Genomic DNA, 17656 nt, shown 5'->3' with positions numbered 1-17656 from the left:
TAAAAATTCTGAATTCATAACAAGGAGAACATACTCTTTTGTCTTTCACTGATCCTTTTTTTTTCCATGTTCACACAAGGTTTCTTGTTTTTATCTTTTTTTTCACATAGGCCATCAGCATGCTATGCATTGGAAACATTCAAACTTTACTAAAATGAGGCTGTTACTTATACTGTGAATCATGCTTATTTCTTGCTTGATGACCTTTAAATGATCAGTGCTGTACACTCTTGCACACATTTGCTGCTTGAGGTTATGAATATTAAGAAATAATGGCATTTAATGTTTCTTGTACTTGTGCATTTTGTTGGGTGAGGTGCTTTTGGACGTAGCTCTTATTGTGATGCAGCCATTCCATGCCTGTCTTAATTCTATGTAGGAGGAGGTGTAGGCCACTTGTGGGAGCTCCAGGGTGCTGCAATGTGCCGAGTGTTTGGCCCGCTAGACCGTGAGCCACAGCAGCCATTTGCACACTCTTCAACTCTCTGGCCCCTCTGAGGGAGTGCCAACATGGAAGAGCCCCAACAAGAAATGGCCGCCACTGCAACCGCCACTACCACCACAACTACCACCACAAATAACAACTCGGACTCGGTACGTATTGCACCTATTGTCATGCATAGATGGTAGAGCAGCTTTTGGTTTTCTGACAGAGCAGTGACGGCACAAAAAACGAGTGCTTACATGGACAGGCTAACCTCTGACCTCATCTTCATTTCTGTGATGCAATTTGGGTTGTGTTTCCATTGTGTCCTCTTTTGCAAGTAATTGTCTGAATTAGTTCCTAGTTGTTTGCTTAGTGGGAATCGGGAACTGAGCTCTTGTCTCACTAATTCAGTGCAGGGTAGTGTGCAGCGAAAGCTTGGGCTTGCATCAACTAGACGGAAAAGGAAACCAGTAGGGCTCATCTATTGTCTGTCACTAAACAACACTCTCCACGTGACACCGACAGAATGGAAAGGTTATAGAAGGCTTTGCGGCACCCTAATTAGAGCCCTCCTCTCTCCTTTAAAACACATGGCTAGCTTTCTCACTTACCTGATTGGCTGACACATGCTGCAGCTTTTGCCTTATTGCATAGAGTTGGTGAGATGGAGCATAGTAGCTGTAAAATAAAGTGTTGCATGCTGGAACCTGAAACTAAATAATTGAATCTAGTGTAAACATAAGTCACAATTTTGAAACCTACCCTATGCATTATTCCTCTTGAAGAATTTTAATTGTACAGTGAAATCAAACTTTCCTTTGGCTATGTACCAGGATGCCAGCCCTGGCCGGAGTAGCCCAGCATCTCAACAAAGCGAGCCCGGCAGCCGAGCAGCCCCAGATGCAGCAGCTGTTCGACCAGATGTGCCAGCACCAGCCACTGGTTCGAGTCGGCGTCGCAGAGCAGCTGACTGGGAAATTATGCAGGGGCTGCGCACAGGCCAGCGCTGTGATGACAAGCCAAGAAAATTTGAGGGCTACCTGCTTAAGCGCCGCAAGTGGCCACTTAAAGGATGGCACAAGGTAGTATTCTATCTTTGCAGAGGAAATAGTATTATGCATGCACCATGGTAGGATACCTACAAGATGAAAATATGCTAGACTTTGATGAATTTGACTCTGCTTAGTTTTGCTTCATTCCATCTTGGCCATGGCTAGGAGTAACGCATTTGGATGGCCTGTGCCTTCTGTTATATTGATCTACAGCGTGGCACGGGCTGGATAATTTGACCTTGGGTGATCTGTGCACATCTGCCTGCACCACTGTTGGCAGCTGAAAAGTCGAGTCGAAGTGACTGCTGAGGCAGCAATGCTCTTTAGTACAGTGCCGGAGGAAAACACTATATTGTCCAGCGAGCAGTGCAACTGCAAGTCTGCCCATCCACTTGCTTCAGCCTCTGTGCTTTTTTTTTTTTGTAACAGAGGAATGTGGTTATACATGTAATTTCAGTCAGACACTAAACTATATTACACCTCAGCCAGAACTTGAACCTGAGCTTACTGTGTGAGGGACAAACATTTTACCATAAAGCTCAAGCTGCAGCTCACTGTCATTGGCTCGATTTTGTGATTACATTCAAAGGGAAGGAACTGGCAATAAGTGAAGGCACGATGATCGAAACCTGAGAACAAGAGGCTCTTTGCTAACTTGCACAGTTTGCTAAAAGCTTGCACAGATTGAGCCAAATTTTTGTTTTGTTTTTATTGCATTATAATGATTTTATTTCTGTTTGCAATGCATGAACCTGGTGGTTAGTGCACATGACGTCCCAGTACGTTGCATGCAAGATTTTCAGTTTGCCATGGGCAGTCACGGGTGACGTCTAATCTCGGACTTTTTTATGTAGACCCTCATCTAGTTTGCGAAAATAATCTAAAATAGAAAAATTAAAATTAAGCAACAAGCTTACAACTGTCTACCATCGTAACAAAAAACAAATGCCACGCTTATGCAAGCTGCATCTGAAAAACCTGCCACAGTAGCTTAATAGCTATGTTGTTGCGCTGCTGAGGTGGCCGGTGTAAAGCGGGAGACACATGTGCGGAAACCTGACCAGCGCACCACACCAGTCACCGCTTGCAAACTGCTAGCGGGGACAGATGGGAGCGACGGCAGCAGCGCCGTGCCGGTGGCGCCGGTTCGGTGAAACTCTGCCTATTTTCAATGTTACTAGACTGCTCTTCACTTCTTTGGACTCCAACGTGGAGAAATAGAAAACATATGGGCAGTTCACATTCTTTTAACATGTGGTACCATTGTCTTTCACTATAAATAAATTCTCCTGTACATTTGGTGTGCCATAATTTTTGTAATAAAAAGTTACAAAATATGTTTAACTTTAGTGCAAGATTTGTTATTACACTGGCAACATGCTTCAGCATTGGGTTTTGGTTTTCTTTTTGCTTTATTGAGGTGCGCCGCTGAGTTAGCTACAACGGCATCGTGACGTTGCACTCTCCTCGCTCTCATTGGTGCTGCCACTCGCCGGTGCAGAGCTTCGCATGCAGCATGGCGGTCATATCTACTCCACTAGAAGGAGGCGGTGGCCGCTGGTCTGCCATTGTGACCGGTCCCCCACCTGCGCACCGTTCCAAATTTCATGTGTCCCCACCTTAATCCCAGCCGCGGTGGCTGCATCTTATGGAGGCAAAATGCAAAAACGCTTACGTACTTAGATTTAGGGGCATGTTAATGTACATCAGGTGGTCAAAATTGATCCGGTGTGTCCCAGTGCGACGTGCCTCATAATCAAATTAATGTATAATGAGAGCCTAAGGGTTCCCCTATTTTGTGAATAGGACTGTCAGGTCCTGTTTACAAAATCGTGATATCAGTTTCATTGTAGGGTTACAAATTTGCAAGCACACTGCATCAGATTTATTTTTTTCTTCATTATTTGGGTGTTGTACAAATTATTAATAAGGTTCATGGCGCAAATGAATTCCTGGCAGTTCATAAAATTTGACATTTTCCTTCAAAATGCAACAAATTTGATTGAAATTGGTTCATTGGTTGCATAATGAAAGGATTTCTGAATTCTGTATTTATTTGAATTGGGAACGATTTGAGCTAAAGCTTGCTCTTAATTGTGAACAAACCGAGATGATTGTGCCTAAGTGTGGGGGTCATGCCCACCTATAAGACAGAATTGTGATATCTGTTTCATGGTAGGGTAACAAATTTGCAAACACGATGCTTCAGAATTAGTATTACTTTTTTTCATATTTTGGGTGTTGTACAAGCTATCAAAAAGTTCATGGCTTAAATTAATTCCCAGCAGTTCATAAATTTGACTAGGCAGTCAGGTAATTAGCAGAAAGCTGCAGCAGCAAATGTAACTGAGCTTACCCATGCGGTGTGATATCAGGCCTTGATCATGTGAAATAGCATGCCTGCACCTGTTTATGACCTGGTCTCTCATATTCATAGCGAATAGGGCTACCTTAAATTCTGCAGATGCACTTTTCTGCGCACTGTTTGACCGTCACAGGATGGTGGACCTGGTGCTAAAAGCGGAAAAAAAAAAATTGAGTTGTAGGAGCTGGTGCCATCATCTCAGCCATCTTACCTTCTTCACTTCTTAATGCACTCCTCTTGCAACCCTCATCCTCCTGCATGCATTCCTCAGTTTCAACAGTGCTGTGAACATGAGGCTGGCCTTATTGTGTACTGTAACTTCAATTTTTGAGGTTGCCAGCTTAACAAACTTTTGTATATCTCTTATCAAACACACCTGAGCATTAGGAAGTTAGGGAACAAGGACTGTCAATATTCAGAAAGGCGAACAGTTGGGGATGTGTTATTCAGAAAGAAAAAAGTAAACAGCATGATGTAATGCATAAACAAGGGACACGCATAGTGCTGGCCTACAAAATGATTTCTTGAAGAAAAAGTGGAGAAATATGTGCTTATGTAATGAATAACATAAAAAGCAGAACATGAAAACCTGAAGAGGTTCAATAGTGTCATTGGGACAGATACAAGAAAAGTTCATTGACATGACTATTTGTCAGTAGTGTGCTGATGCACTTGTCTTAGATTTTTTGGATTAAGAATGCCTCGTACTGCTTACTCTGACAAGTTTTCACGATATGGCTGCTTGCAGAAAGTGGATTGCTGACATAATTTTGATTGAGCCAGATTGCTCAATGGTGATCCTTTTAGTGGGTTCATGTTTTCATGCAATCTATCATTTATATACATCTGCCTGTATGGCCTATGTAATAGTTGTAGCATGAAAGAGGTATATTGTAGAACATGTTTCTGCAGTAATCAACTTGCTCACAAGCAAGCTTCTTGATACATCTGTGAAGTTAATTGTTTGCTTAGCCTGTTGAATTTGTATCAAGAAGCATGCTTGTGAGCATGATGATTGCTTTTGAAACATGATTTGCAATGTGTACCTGGACTGAGTGAATACACTAATGCACTAAGAGATTGTTCCTCTGTAGATTGGCCAGCCATTGTCAAAATAGTGGTTCCATTGCACTCTTTGCAAGCTGCTGTATCATGAGACTCTATAGGCTTGGGCACCCGAAATCTGTGTAATTTCTTTATCCACACGAACCAGTACAATGGTGTCAAATGTGTGTGATGTTCTTTATGTGCAAGAGCCAATACAAGGGTGTCAGCACATCATCAATGAACTTGTGCAGTAAAGCGCTCTCATATCTGTCCCATTTATGTGCTCTGTTAGCATGTATTGTATGTTTTTAAAATTAATTCTGGTGCAAAGCACATGCTCCCTTTCTCCCTTTTGCCTCAAGAGGCCAGGACATATTTCACCACTGTGAATGTACATTTCTATTTGCTCTTTTATTGTGCTGTTTGTCAACATTATCTGAATTTTGTTGCTGAAGTTCTTGGCAGCAAGAAACTTATGTACAAGGCAGGCAGGATACGGATGAGGTGGATTTACATTTTGACCAGACTACCGCAAAGTTATGCATGTAACACTGCTGAGACTTCTTCCACGTTTTGATGCATGAAAATTGCATTTTATATTACATATAGGTACCAAAGTTTCTTGTTCTTAAGCTTGCCATTAAAACTTGTATCTCTGTTAGAACGAGAGAGAGCTGCGCTAGTTGGTAAGGATTCATATTGCAAAAAAGGGGTAGGGCGTGCAGACACGGACACAAGAGAAGTGTTGTCCACTTCTTTTGCGTCCGTGTCTGCATGCCTTACCCCTTTTTTGCATTTTGTATCTCTGTCCCTTTGTTCTTAAGTAAGGGTGTGCAAATAGTGATCTTTTAGAACCAATTGAATACGAATCGAATAGTGTCAGAAGTGAATTGGATATTGAATACTTTTCTAATAGCGTTCAAATAATAAGTAGACATTATCACAGTTAATATAGAACGATGTTCTTATACCAGTATCTTAATGTCAGCAAGTTTCTGTCATTACATAGTGCGTTATGAAACATTTTTCTTATTAAAAGCACCAATAGTGTATTAAAGGGCCCATCATCAGGTCTGGCCATTTTGAGCTGACAAGCACAGTGCATACAGTGCATGCTCAAGATCGTGTGTGCTAAGAATTACATCGTTGTGCGCCACAGAAAGAGCTGAAATTTCAAACTAAGCTCCGTTTGCCCTTCTCCTCGTGGGCGCCATGCTCCAAGACGGGGAGGATGATATATATCAGCAAGTGCACCTACATACATGCACGGCCTCTGGATAAAAAGAAAAGGCGGGGCCTGCTGCGTGCACCGAAAACGCTGTCTTCCACTTCCGCACCACCAGTCGGGGACTATTGTGTGGGATCGGCATAGAAAATGCCTAAGGAACGCACATTGAACGATGTCGCGCATGGAAACCGACATGTCCCGTCCCCGACTGCTAGCACTGTATGGCCCAGCCAAGCGGCTTGAGAATGCAACTACGGCTGAGACACTCGCTCCCATTGCAGCCCTCCTGACATGGCACGCCGCACCTTTCTTTTTTTTTTTAACCAGCGGCCATGGTACATGTATATGCTGTGACATAGCTCTGACACCTTACACTTTAATTATTCAAGGCAACATCTGTTATTTGTCTAAGCTATTGCTCTAATAGATGAAATAAATTTTAGAGAAATAATAAAACACAAACCAAATGTCTGTGTGTTTTACTTTGCTCCGCAGCAAGAGAAATGTACCTCTGTTTCGTCTGCTTGTTCCCACATCGTTCACTTGCGTGCGTGGACAACGAAACTACGTAATTTTCTACCATGTTCCAGCATGCAATAATTTTTTGTGATCTGCGTGTGTCTGCCTCAGCGTTCGTATAGCACTGACTTATACTGCCAGTCAGGTGTTATCGCGCACAGCGCGCAAAATTGTGGGCTGCGCAAAACAAGACAAATGCAACAGCTCACCCGCGATAACGCCAGAAGAAGTGCGCCGCACAGCAAAAAAGCTCGAGAAAAAGGAAAGTAGACGGGCCTGTGATGTATGCATCGTGCGATCCACTTCCAGCTCTGGTATGGGAGAATGCAGGGAAGGAATTTTGCTTGCCGAGGCTAGACGGGGGCAATTGGAGAGAGTGTCTGTGTTGGCGATGACACTCGCCTCCTAAAATCATGGGTTTGTGCCACTGAAATATTTCAATCTCAGCTTTTAATGAACCAATTTCAGAAAGTCTTGCAGTAGAACGCTCCCTAGAGAGTACGCAACAACTTCCAGCATATAACCAAAATTTGTATGTGGCCTGGTGAGGGGCTCTAAGAGCAAGCCAGTTTATTTGCATGTACAGGGCTGTTCGGAGAGTGGGAATGATCGCTGTACACCGTTTAAGGTATGGCTACCTAAGTGGTGCCAGCCTGCTCCACTGCACAAGTTCTCGTGTATTATGCCTATACCATGGCTGTGGGGGTGAAAATTTACCATACTTTTGCTCTAATGTCTGATTGGGCACAGTCGAAGTTTTGAAATGTTCAAAAATTATTCGAAAAATATCTGCATTTACAAATAGTGACTATTCGATTCATTATTCGAAAGGTTCGAATATTTGTTCACCCCATTATTAAGTGACCAGAATGAATTGTTTCTAGTAGTTGTATATAAGTATAAACTTCCCTTATTTTGCTTATTATTATTATTCTTATATTTTACATTTTGTGGCCACAAGAGTACACATATTATATTGAAGATGGCATTATATGCAGAGTTTTATGGTACTAATGACTTTTGCTTGCATAGCAATCTGACTGCTGCTGTTAGAATCTGTTATCTTGAGTTATTTTCATGGCCAGTGCTTTGTACAAGTCAGGCAGTGCCTCACTTCAGCTGACATCTACACTTATATAAACACTGTGTTGCCGATTGTGTTTTGCTGTGTAAAACATTGTTTCTTTGGTGCTCATTTTTTGCATCACTGCTAGGAGCTGGTCCTAGCAGGTTTGTTGGGGCCAACTTTTGAAGCATTGAGCTTCTGCTTTTGATCCCACTCATAGGTCAAACCTTTTTGAGCATTTGCTTGCGTGCACACTACAAAGCTGTTTGGTGCCCTCTTGCAGCGGTTCTTTTGTCTTGAGAAGGGGATCCTAACATATGCAAAGTCTTCAACAGATGTGAGTATTCTCTGTTTGAATGTTACTCTATTCAGGTTTTGCCTGTCATAGAGGACTAATAGGTTTTCCAAATTGCAGATGGCAAAAGGAAAAAATCATGGGTCAGTTGACCTTGGGCTTTCTGTAATTTCCACAAAAAGCAAAGGGCGGCGAATTGACATTGACGCTGAGGAATTTATTTATCATCTAAAGGTATGCTTGAATTCCCTTTTGCTGCTTTTTTTTTGCTTTGGAACATTACACATGTTGCTGAAGAATGATAAGAAATCATATAAATATGGAATTTGCAGACTTCTGACACTTTTTTGCATGACCATTGTTGTATTGGCATAAAGGTGCCATAGTGTCAACAGTGAGGCTCATGGGTCAATTTTCTCATGTGCCAGTTTATTTTCTTGTGGTTACTAAGAAATGTAGCAGAATTCTTTGAGGCATCTTTGTCATGGTAATTCTCATAACTGCATCACTGTAGTCACTATAGTCTTTCACTGTGATGAACTTTTGAATGCCTCAGAACTGAAATTAATTGATATTTGTAATGTTCGCATAAGAACTGTCAGTTTCTGCGATTTTTGATAATGAAGTTACTGCATCACAATGTAGAAGTAACGGTTGTAGGCAAACAATAGTTTTGTAATGTCAAAAACTTAATTACAGGTGGCATGTGTAGGTAGTGAAGCAATTATGCTTTTTTACAAAGCCCCTTGTACATATACTTTTGCTCATGAGTGTTCAACTGACAAATGCATGCTTGTGGCATGTAGTTCCACTTCGAAACCAAGGGAGACATTGTATGTAGCTAATAGTAATGAAAAGTTGGAGATTGATGTGATGATTAAGTGTAATGAACATTAATATATAAAATATTTGTTTAGGTTCATTTAGATTATATGAATAGCAATATTTCACACTTGAATATTTGTGTAATAAATTTGTGAATATTTGTGTAAATAAATAATAATGTTTGCAAAATGTTGCATTTTAGCATAGTGGGATGCGCACTCGGCTAAGAACACTACCCTTCCCCTGTGCTCAAACCTTTAAGGGTGTGCATTATGGCGATGGGTAACGCATCATGCTATGCCAAACGTCATAGAAAATGTACAGTGGACTGCCCTGAATGGTCAGATACATGCACACTGGGGCAGCTGTGTTTCCTTTGATGAGGCTGTCTGCGTGAATATCACAGTAGCAAATGGAGCTGTTGAACTGCCATGTGTTGTTGCCTCCCTTATCTCCTTGTCAGTTTATTTTCTCACGTACCTCTGTCCTTTACTGTGCATGTGTTTCCTTTCCTGTGCATTCTTTGTAAGACATTGGGAAGTTGGCTTCACGAAGCTCAGTCACAAGATTGTTGGATTCTTGGCACTTATGAAGTATGAAAATGGGAAAACTATCATGTAATAGTTGGAGCAGAGTTCTGGATAGGTGTGTGGTTTGTAGTTACACAAAGAAATCTTGCACTCTTCTTACATATGATATTTCAGCATTAGCAATTATTCGTTCTAGGCCACCACTGTTGCTTCGAGGTGAACAATCTTTAGAGCTTCTGTTCTAGTACAAGTGTTGTTCCATTTCAAGATCTTTGTAGGTCTCACAGAGCACAGGATAACAGTGGGTAAAAGTGTCAGTTTTAAGCGCTAAGTTGTCTAATAGATTCCTGCTGTGTGTGCAGGTAAAAAATCAAGCACAGTTCCAGCTGTGGGTGTCTCAGCTGCAGCACCACAGGCTCTACCGACAGCATGAAATTACCTTTGGTAGCCGGGAGGCACCCAAGATGACCTCTCCTGCTGCCGAGGATTCTGGCGCTGTTCCAGCGGGCAATGGACCATCAGGTGCGTTGACCCTTTGCAAGTGCCCCCTAAATGAACCTCCAACTTGCCGTCGCCACCACTGCTACCGTGAGCTGATGCTGAGCGCACGCACTTGCACCCAAGTGTGCCTTGTTGGCTCAGTCCTGGGCACGCCGGGATTCAACACATGCAAGTGCTCCAAGATGGCAGCAAAGGAGAGTGCAGCCAGTGAGAATCCACAAGTGAACGTTGCAGTCCCATCAGATGTTCCTTTAACAAGCACGAATGCCAGAGATCTCGTGACTTTAAAGAAGGAAGCAGCTGAAGATGTAAGGAATGCTGATGAAAATTTATTGGCTGAAGTCGTATGTAAAGGATCAAAGGAGAGGTTGTTGGCTGTAGGCACAAGTGAAAGTGCTTCAAAGATGTTTGTTGATGCACATAATGGCTCAGAGCTGAAAATTGCTGCAGATGAAGTTGTCGAAAGTGTCGGTGCTGGGCGAGGTGCCACAACTTGTGGCATTGACACAAACACATTGGTAGTGACATTTTATCCTGCACTTGGTAGTAACTACACCAACTCTTTGACATGTAACATATCATCTGAAGAGATGCTACCTACTCATGGATTTGATGAGCACATATGCAAAGGAGCAAATCTGGTTGACTTTACCAGTAAGAGAGAAAGTGAGAGACGTGTGGGGGAAGGAGAGGTGCCCACTGTCTGTTTGAATTCTTTGGCTGCCCGTCATCACAGGAACTTCAATGGCCTGCAGACGTTAAGGCAAGGAACTGATGTTGGTGTTAATACTGACTCAGATGGTGAGACCATTGAAACAGAGCATAATGCAAGAGTTAAAATTATGGGACACACTCATCCACGCATGCTTTTAAAAGGACGTATAAAACGAAGTGCACCCCTTCCTCAAGTTATTGTGGACACATTGTCTAGAGACAAGTCAGCCTTGACACATCCTGAAAGTGTTGACCAGCTGGCAACTTTGAAGCAATGTGACAATAGTGGACCGTGTTTGATTGACTTTGGATGTGGAATACAGCGTGATCTTGAGCCAGACCTAGAACAGCCACAAGGCACATCATCAGATGTTAAAGCAGAAAATTTGCCTAATTGTCAGCTTCCTGAATCTGTGTTGACATCACCAGTCTTTACTTTGCCTCCTAGTCATACAGGTAATGATCCTACATCTAGTGTTGAAAGGGAAAAATATACTTCAACCAACGTGGAATCCCTTAGCTTTAACTACACTTGTCCTAAATATGGAGACAATCAGCAGACTGTGCCTCATTTATCATTCCGGACAATCCAAGACAGTGATACAGCTGTACAGGACCTCGCCTCCTCTTTTGAGTCAAGGTGGTTTCATGAGCTAGCGCAGCCTAGGACTTGGCCTTGTGTTGATGGCAGTATAGGGGCGCTGAATAAAGGGTCTTGTTGCAAGCAGGCAGAGTTGGGTTTAGACTGGCTTTTAGCTACTGTAAAATCAAGTGATGATTCTATAGAAGGTGTTCATCCTGTGCCAGTAATTTCAGATGTGGCACTTCCTGCAGTTCCGGATGCTGCTGGTCATATTTCTGGGTTGTCACATAGTGGCATGGTGGCAGAGAGCCAGCAATCTGGCCAGAGTTCTACACAGTACTGCACTGCATTGCCCGAACAAACTGGTTCAGAGCTTAGAGACACTCTACAAACATTTCTGTTGTTGCATTCTGATAGTAGCTTCTATGTTAACCTGCAGCATTCATCCAGTGAAATTCCGAAGTTTCAGCTCAGTGAATTTGGAAGTTGCCAAACTGCTAATCAAAGCAGTGAACACTCTGGGGAAATGTTATCTTAAGCTACCTATGTCTGCTGTGCACACATTATAGTCCTGTGTAACATTCTTTTTTACTCACCTCCATCCGTGAAATAAATTATCCACTTACCTTGTTTTTCTTTTCAAAAACTGGTTCCTACTTGTTTCTATTGTGTTTGCATACACTACTAAATCATTAGGGAGAAAGAACATGGCCAAAAGTATCATGTACACAGCTTCTATGGTAAGCATGGCAGCCAGGAAAGGAGCCTGTGCATGTAAAGAAAGTACACATTAGTGGAAGCTCGAGGTGCACGAAGTCTCATGAATGCAGTTATTTGTTAGGACAAAAATTAAGTTTGAGGATTGAAGTTGAGGCCTTTTTCTGGCTCGTTTGTTACTGAAAATATTTTGTGGGTCACTGGTAAATTGATACTTGTGCACGTGAAATGACAGGTGTGCATTGTGTGCCACTCTGGTGACTGAAGTTATGTGAACGAGACTCTTTTGCTCACCTGCCTACGTTAGCTTGTTCAGTGACACAGGTAGGACATCTTGTGTTCGCAGACATATAGTTAAGGGTATATGTTGTCATCCCATCTGGACATTCTTGGCATGTGATGTGAATCGTGTGTTAATGCAAATCAAAATTTTTCCCAGGTGCCAAGTGCTGTTGATATGATTCATTTATTGCCTCTTCAGTACAATCTGGTGACTTCATTCATAAGCATGCATCGAACCTTTGTCCACAGTTTATTGGTCACTGCGTTTATGACCAGATGACCAGAGCTGTAGCTGAGCTATGTGGTAGGGCTCCTGTTGCCGCATGACTGCTGGCACTCTGAAGCTCTACTAAGTAAGTAGTGTCCTTTTTGAACTGTGGAACCTTGTAGAATTTCTACACCATAGGAACTCTGCTACACAGTGCAGACACAGCACTGGTCTTGGGTGCATGCACATAGTACAGTGGAGTCTCGTTAATTCAGACCCGCTCAATTCAAACTTCTGGTTTACTTGAACTGACACTGTCCTGTCAAAATATGTGTAGACTTCCACTAATTTGACTCTGGTTAATTAATTTTTTTTGTTAATTCGATCCCAACCGAAGGTCCTGGCTGCTACCTATGCATTTCTGTGGGCTCAAACTTTTGTTACAGTTAAACCTCGATATAACGAACTTCAGCATAACGAAATTCTCGATATAACAAATAACCTGGATATAACCGCAATTTAACTTTTTATAACCTCTTGTCCATAGAACACCATGTACTTAAAACTTCAATATAATGAAGTTTTTGTATGCGATTTCAATTTAAATAAATTTCACTGCCACCGCAAAGGAATGCCGAGACAATAAATGGAAACTTCTGCGGACGCAAATGGTCAAATGATTGACTTACAAATGCTGCTTGCTAACGCACCTCTCAAATCGCGCGCCGCGCCACAAGAGCGATCGCCGAAGTGGAGCCGCATCCTGTTCCGTATGAAGTCCAAGTGCGATAAGATCCTATCGCGCCCCGCGCACTGTGTGCTTGAGGTGCGAGTGAAAGTGTGCAGGGTGAGCCCATGGTGGCTTCACGAATGACGCCTTCCCGCGCGAGCAAAGGGAAAGAGAGGGAGGGGAGCGAGCTCACGGTAACGCGATCGAGCTCGCGCGATGGGGGCGGGGGCTAAGTTGGTGCGTGTCTCGGCCGTGGCTGCGCGTGGCCGTAAGCGCGGCTGAACGCATACGCAGCCGCGCACCCTGCTTTAGAGGTTATCTGCCGTATGTGCAAAGAGTGGGTGTGCCGAGACGGCGTGGCAACATGTGAGCTGTCTTCCTGAGCGTTTAGTATTGGAGATAGCGTAATTTCGAGTTTCGGTGACCCATTGGAGCGAGAGGCAGCCGAAGCTATCGCTCCACGCTGCCGACGCTTTTCCTGATAGTGTCGTCCCAGTGCGGGCGACGCTATCAACCGCGGGGGCGGAGTGCACGCCAAAGCGTGGCTGGCTTCGCTTAAGTCGTACCGCCGATGTGAGGATATTGTCGACGTACGTGGATTGAAGCCGTATCATTCGTTGCAGACTCACAAATTTATCAAAATGCATTGTTTTCTCATTCAATTTTGCTTTTTGCGAGCTTAGTAGCTATGATGTTGGGCTGCCAAGCATGGGGAGGTCGCGGGATCGAATCCTGGCCACGGCGGCCGCGTTTCGATGGGGGCGAAATGTGAAAACACCCGTCTACTTAGTATTTATGTGTGCGTTAAAGAACCCTAGGTGGTCGAAATTTCCGGAGTCCCCCACTACGGCGTGCCTCATATTCAGATTGTTGTTTTGGCATGCAAAACCCCATAATTTATAACTTTTAGGTTTTTTAGGATTTTTAGGTTTTAATTTGCTTTTTTTTTGCGATTGCCCGATAATTCGGAAAATTCTGCGGCCCTTTTCTGTGTATCAATGTTTAACTGTATTTCGTTCCTGAAATTGGCCTTCGCTGGATAACTCGAACTTGACCAGTCAGCATGCATGCACCTTCCCCCTACGGTGACGCCAATCGCCATTCCTTGAGCGGCAGCATTCTCAGTGGAGCTTAAGAAACGGTGAATGCGTTTAACACACGTAATCTCTCGTCGAAAACGTACATTTTTGGCCTTCCAAAGCAAGATTTTCAATCAATAACGATAGCTCACAATGTTTGATTACGGTATTTACCGGATTCTAACGCGCACGACTACCTGCCCCCCCCCCCCCCCCCCAAGAAAATTGGGCCGGAAATTGCCTGCCCAGTGCAATCAAACACGAAACCAAAACCGTGTTCGCGGCGTTTGAGTGCTGTACCGCATAACATTGCTTTATTGAGGTGAAGCTGACTTCAAAAATAACCGTGCGGCGAAGCTGACTTGAGAAAAATGCCCGCCCTTGGTGCAACACATATTAGATCTTTGCCCATTTTTCTTGCTAAACATGTGGTGCCCGTTAGATTTCTACTTTCTTTAGGAGATTTAATATCACTTCTACGTTAGTCTTCTACTTTGAACGCATATAAGACGGGTGTGCATTTGATTTGGGGGCATGTTAGAATTGGGCAACTACTGCCAAATGAATCAGTGGTGGGTTTTGGCGTTTCTTCTGCATCTGTATGCGACCAGCCGGATAATTCTATCAATTTTATCGGTTCTGTCAGGGTATAACTAACGGAAGTCAACTGCATTTCAGCGTACGACAACACGCGGTAGTTCGAATACATAAGCGTTTGCGGCGGTTAATATAAACATGCCGCACTGCTGGCTGTGCTCAACAGCGCGCCAACTCGCGTGACAGGGCTTCTGACTCAACAGTGCGACTACGCACTGGCTGCTACTCCTGTCTCCCGTTGCAAGTACCCTAGTTTTACACATATAACCTAACCTGAACCAAATATTCAAAAACATTTAGCAGGTAAGTCGGGGTGCAGGTTACATGTGAATTTTACCTTGAGGTGCGGCTTCACAGTAGCACATGCCACGCTGCTGTGAAGCCACTCTTTAAGAACTCGTTACTCGTGTTACATGTTCCGCCCAACGCAGCGCTGCCCATAAGTCCACCGTTCTGTAAGCTTCCTTTAACTCGAACAAGTTTTCTAACCCCTTCGAGTTCGAATTATCGAGGTTCAACTGTGCTGCATAGTAGACTCCTTGAAAGTGAACATGGAGATCCATGAAAATGTGTTTATCTTATGAAATGTTCATCTTAACAGAAGTTTACTGAATCTGCAGGAACTAAGTCAAAGCCCTCAGGTTGTTCAGCATATCAGAGAATTTAGCCTACATTTAAGGAAATGTACAGTATACAGTACATTTGACACAAGCGGCACCTAAAGCCCCTCCATACATGTTTCCGCCAACCAGGTTAAGTACCACCAACCTACCCTCCTCCTCCACGCTCCTCTCCCACTCACTGCCTTAGCTTCCGGCGTAAAGCGGAACTTGTGTAGCTGCAGCTTCCTGTTCCGAGTGGAAGTGACGCTGTTTTTTAGCGTTAACTTTCGCGTCGATGGAGAGGCTTTAATTGCACTAGCTGCGGTTTAAACTGTGAATGCTATTCCATCCGAGAACCACCGCCTATTGTAATCAGCGATCTGATCGTGTTCGCTGCTTCGCGTCAACCTGCGACGGGTTGTGCCACGAGAGCCAATGTACAATGGAATGTAGTGAGTGGGTGCTTGGAGACCACTGCCGTTTTTTGTGCATTTGGAAAACAGCGACCGCAAACTACTACTTCAGCGGAAACAGCTTGTCCCCTTTGCATTCTTCTTATGGTCACTGCCACAGTTCTGCTAAACACGCGCGGGCGTCTCACCATCGTCTAACAGCAGTCAAAGCGGAAATTCCCGCAGCGCAACTCCAGGAAGCGGAAACGCCGGAACCGGAAATTTTGAAACCGGAAATGCCGGAAGCGGATTTGGTGTGAGGGGGAAAGGCGGCGTACAGCAAAGGTTGTCGCTACTTAAGAAAGCGGTGGTGGCGCGTGGATAGAGGGGCTTTAGTGGCACCTACCTTGGTCTTTTGTTTTCCTTTTTTTTGTTATAGAAGTTGCAGATGTATTGTGAAAGGTGTAGATATACCGTGTGTCCCAGCTAACGTTATCCAAGCTGTTCAACAACAACAAAAAAAGATTTAAAAACACGGTACGATAAAACATATGGTGTTTGATCGTCGGAGGGGTGAAGGCGGATCACCGTAGGCCTTAAGATCTTGCACCGTGTTTTCTTAATCTTTTTTTTTTAATTGAACAGCTTGGCTAGCGTTAGCTGGGGAAATCTATATAGTGGCCTCACTGCGGTGCTGCAGTGATTACGTATGCTTTTAAAAGTTCTGCTGTACTACTGTTTCCTAATGCATTCTGATCTGCTGATTCTAGTATGTAAAAATGCTGTCTAGTACTGATACGTCGGCACATTAAAAGATTCACCAATAACTGAAATCAACAGTGTCTTACTTTGGCATCTGTCTTGGCATGTAAAGTCACTGTCATGCTTAACTTGGATGTGCCTTAAGTACCTTTTTGCTTCTCCTGTGAAGGGTGCTGGGAATTTCTGGTTGGGGTGTCTTGAATGTGCTCGCTTAATGAATCTTCCTTCTAAAGCATTCAATGTTTGCTCTTTACTTCCCATGTTTGTTAAAGTTAGGCCACTGTAGGTCCATTAGCAACTATAGTTTTCATTGTTTGGGCTAGTCTGACGGCGGCTGCACACTGTATTTCACAAAAGTATGAAAGGCAGCCAGTCAGCACTGGTAACTGCCTGCTGGCCTTTTATGTTATTTCAAAAGGGTGTACATGCTTTGGGGTCAGGCCCTGCTTTAACATTTCTTGCAAGACAGATGGTCTGTGTAACCAAAAGGGACTTCTTTTATTTCGTCATTATACTAGTAGTGGAGAGCTCTTGCAGTTTGCAGTTTTCTTTTCATAAAAGGCACTACTGTAAGTTTACTTGTTTTGTTCAGTTACCTTCTGACTAGTTGGGTTTGTTGGTTCATACTGTACAGAGAAGTCTGAGCCTAAATTTGTAGGTGAAGACAAAGTAATGAGCAGACAGGACAAACAAGACAAATAAACAGGGAGCATTTGTCCTGCTTACTCATATTTACTTATGCGCTGGTCTTCAAATTTGATCTTATTGACCTTCATTGTTCAGTCAACCTTTTTCGAGGGAATAAGATGCACTATAATTGCTAGCCATTTTTATTATGCAGTTGTTATCCTTGCCGACCAAGTGCAACACATAGCTTACTCACAACTGTTCAACAATTGCAAAAGTAATGATTAAAAAAAACAATGACCTTTTAAAACATGTAACTTATGCCAAAGCTTGGCTTTTCTCTACTTGTATTATTACAAACTCGCTGTGATGAGTATGATATGGAAAGGGTCAAGAGTGCTTAGTTATAAGTCACTTTTAGCAATTACTTTTGTGTGGCGCAGCGTCCAGTGGACATTGTAGCAAAGGGCATTCCTTGATGTCACATTATTTGATTTCCGTCCTGTCA

The 17656-nt window shown here is 43.3% G+C and overlaps 1 protein-coding gene across 6 annotated transcripts in view; it reads left to right on the top strand.

Moving 5' to 3' along the window:
- Positions 1-17656, top strand: part of LOC135901251 (oxysterol-binding protein-related protein 6-like) — a 159775-nt gene that overhangs the window by 75229 nt on the left and 66890 nt on the right. For 5 of the 6 annotated variants that reach the window (XM_065430974.2, XM_065430977.1, XM_065430976.1 and 2 more), the window contains exons 2-6: positions 380-594; positions 1261-1509; positions 7988-8041; positions 8120-8233; positions 9717-9876. In XM_065430974.2, coding sequence (XP_065287046.1) covers positions 511-594; positions 1261-1509; positions 7988-8041; positions 8120-8233; positions 9717-9876 — 661 coding nt within the window. In that variant the 5' untranslated portion in view covers positions 380-510. Of the gene's footprint in view, positions 1-379; positions 595-1260; positions 1510-7987; positions 8042-8119; positions 8234-9716; positions 11799-17656 lie in introns of those variants that run through there. The other variant, XM_070531081.1, reaches the window with a different exon arrangement.

Source organism: Dermacentor albipictus, chromosome 1 (assembly GCF_038994185.2).
Source record: "Dermacentor albipictus isolate Rhodes 1998 colony chromosome 1, USDA_Dalb.pri_finalv2, whole genome shotgun sequence".
In the NCBI taxonomy this organism is placed as follows: Eukaryota; Metazoa; Arthropoda; class Arachnida; order Ixodida; family Ixodidae; genus Dermacentor; species Dermacentor albipictus.
This window is presented reverse-complemented; position numbering and strand designations above follow the sequence as displayed.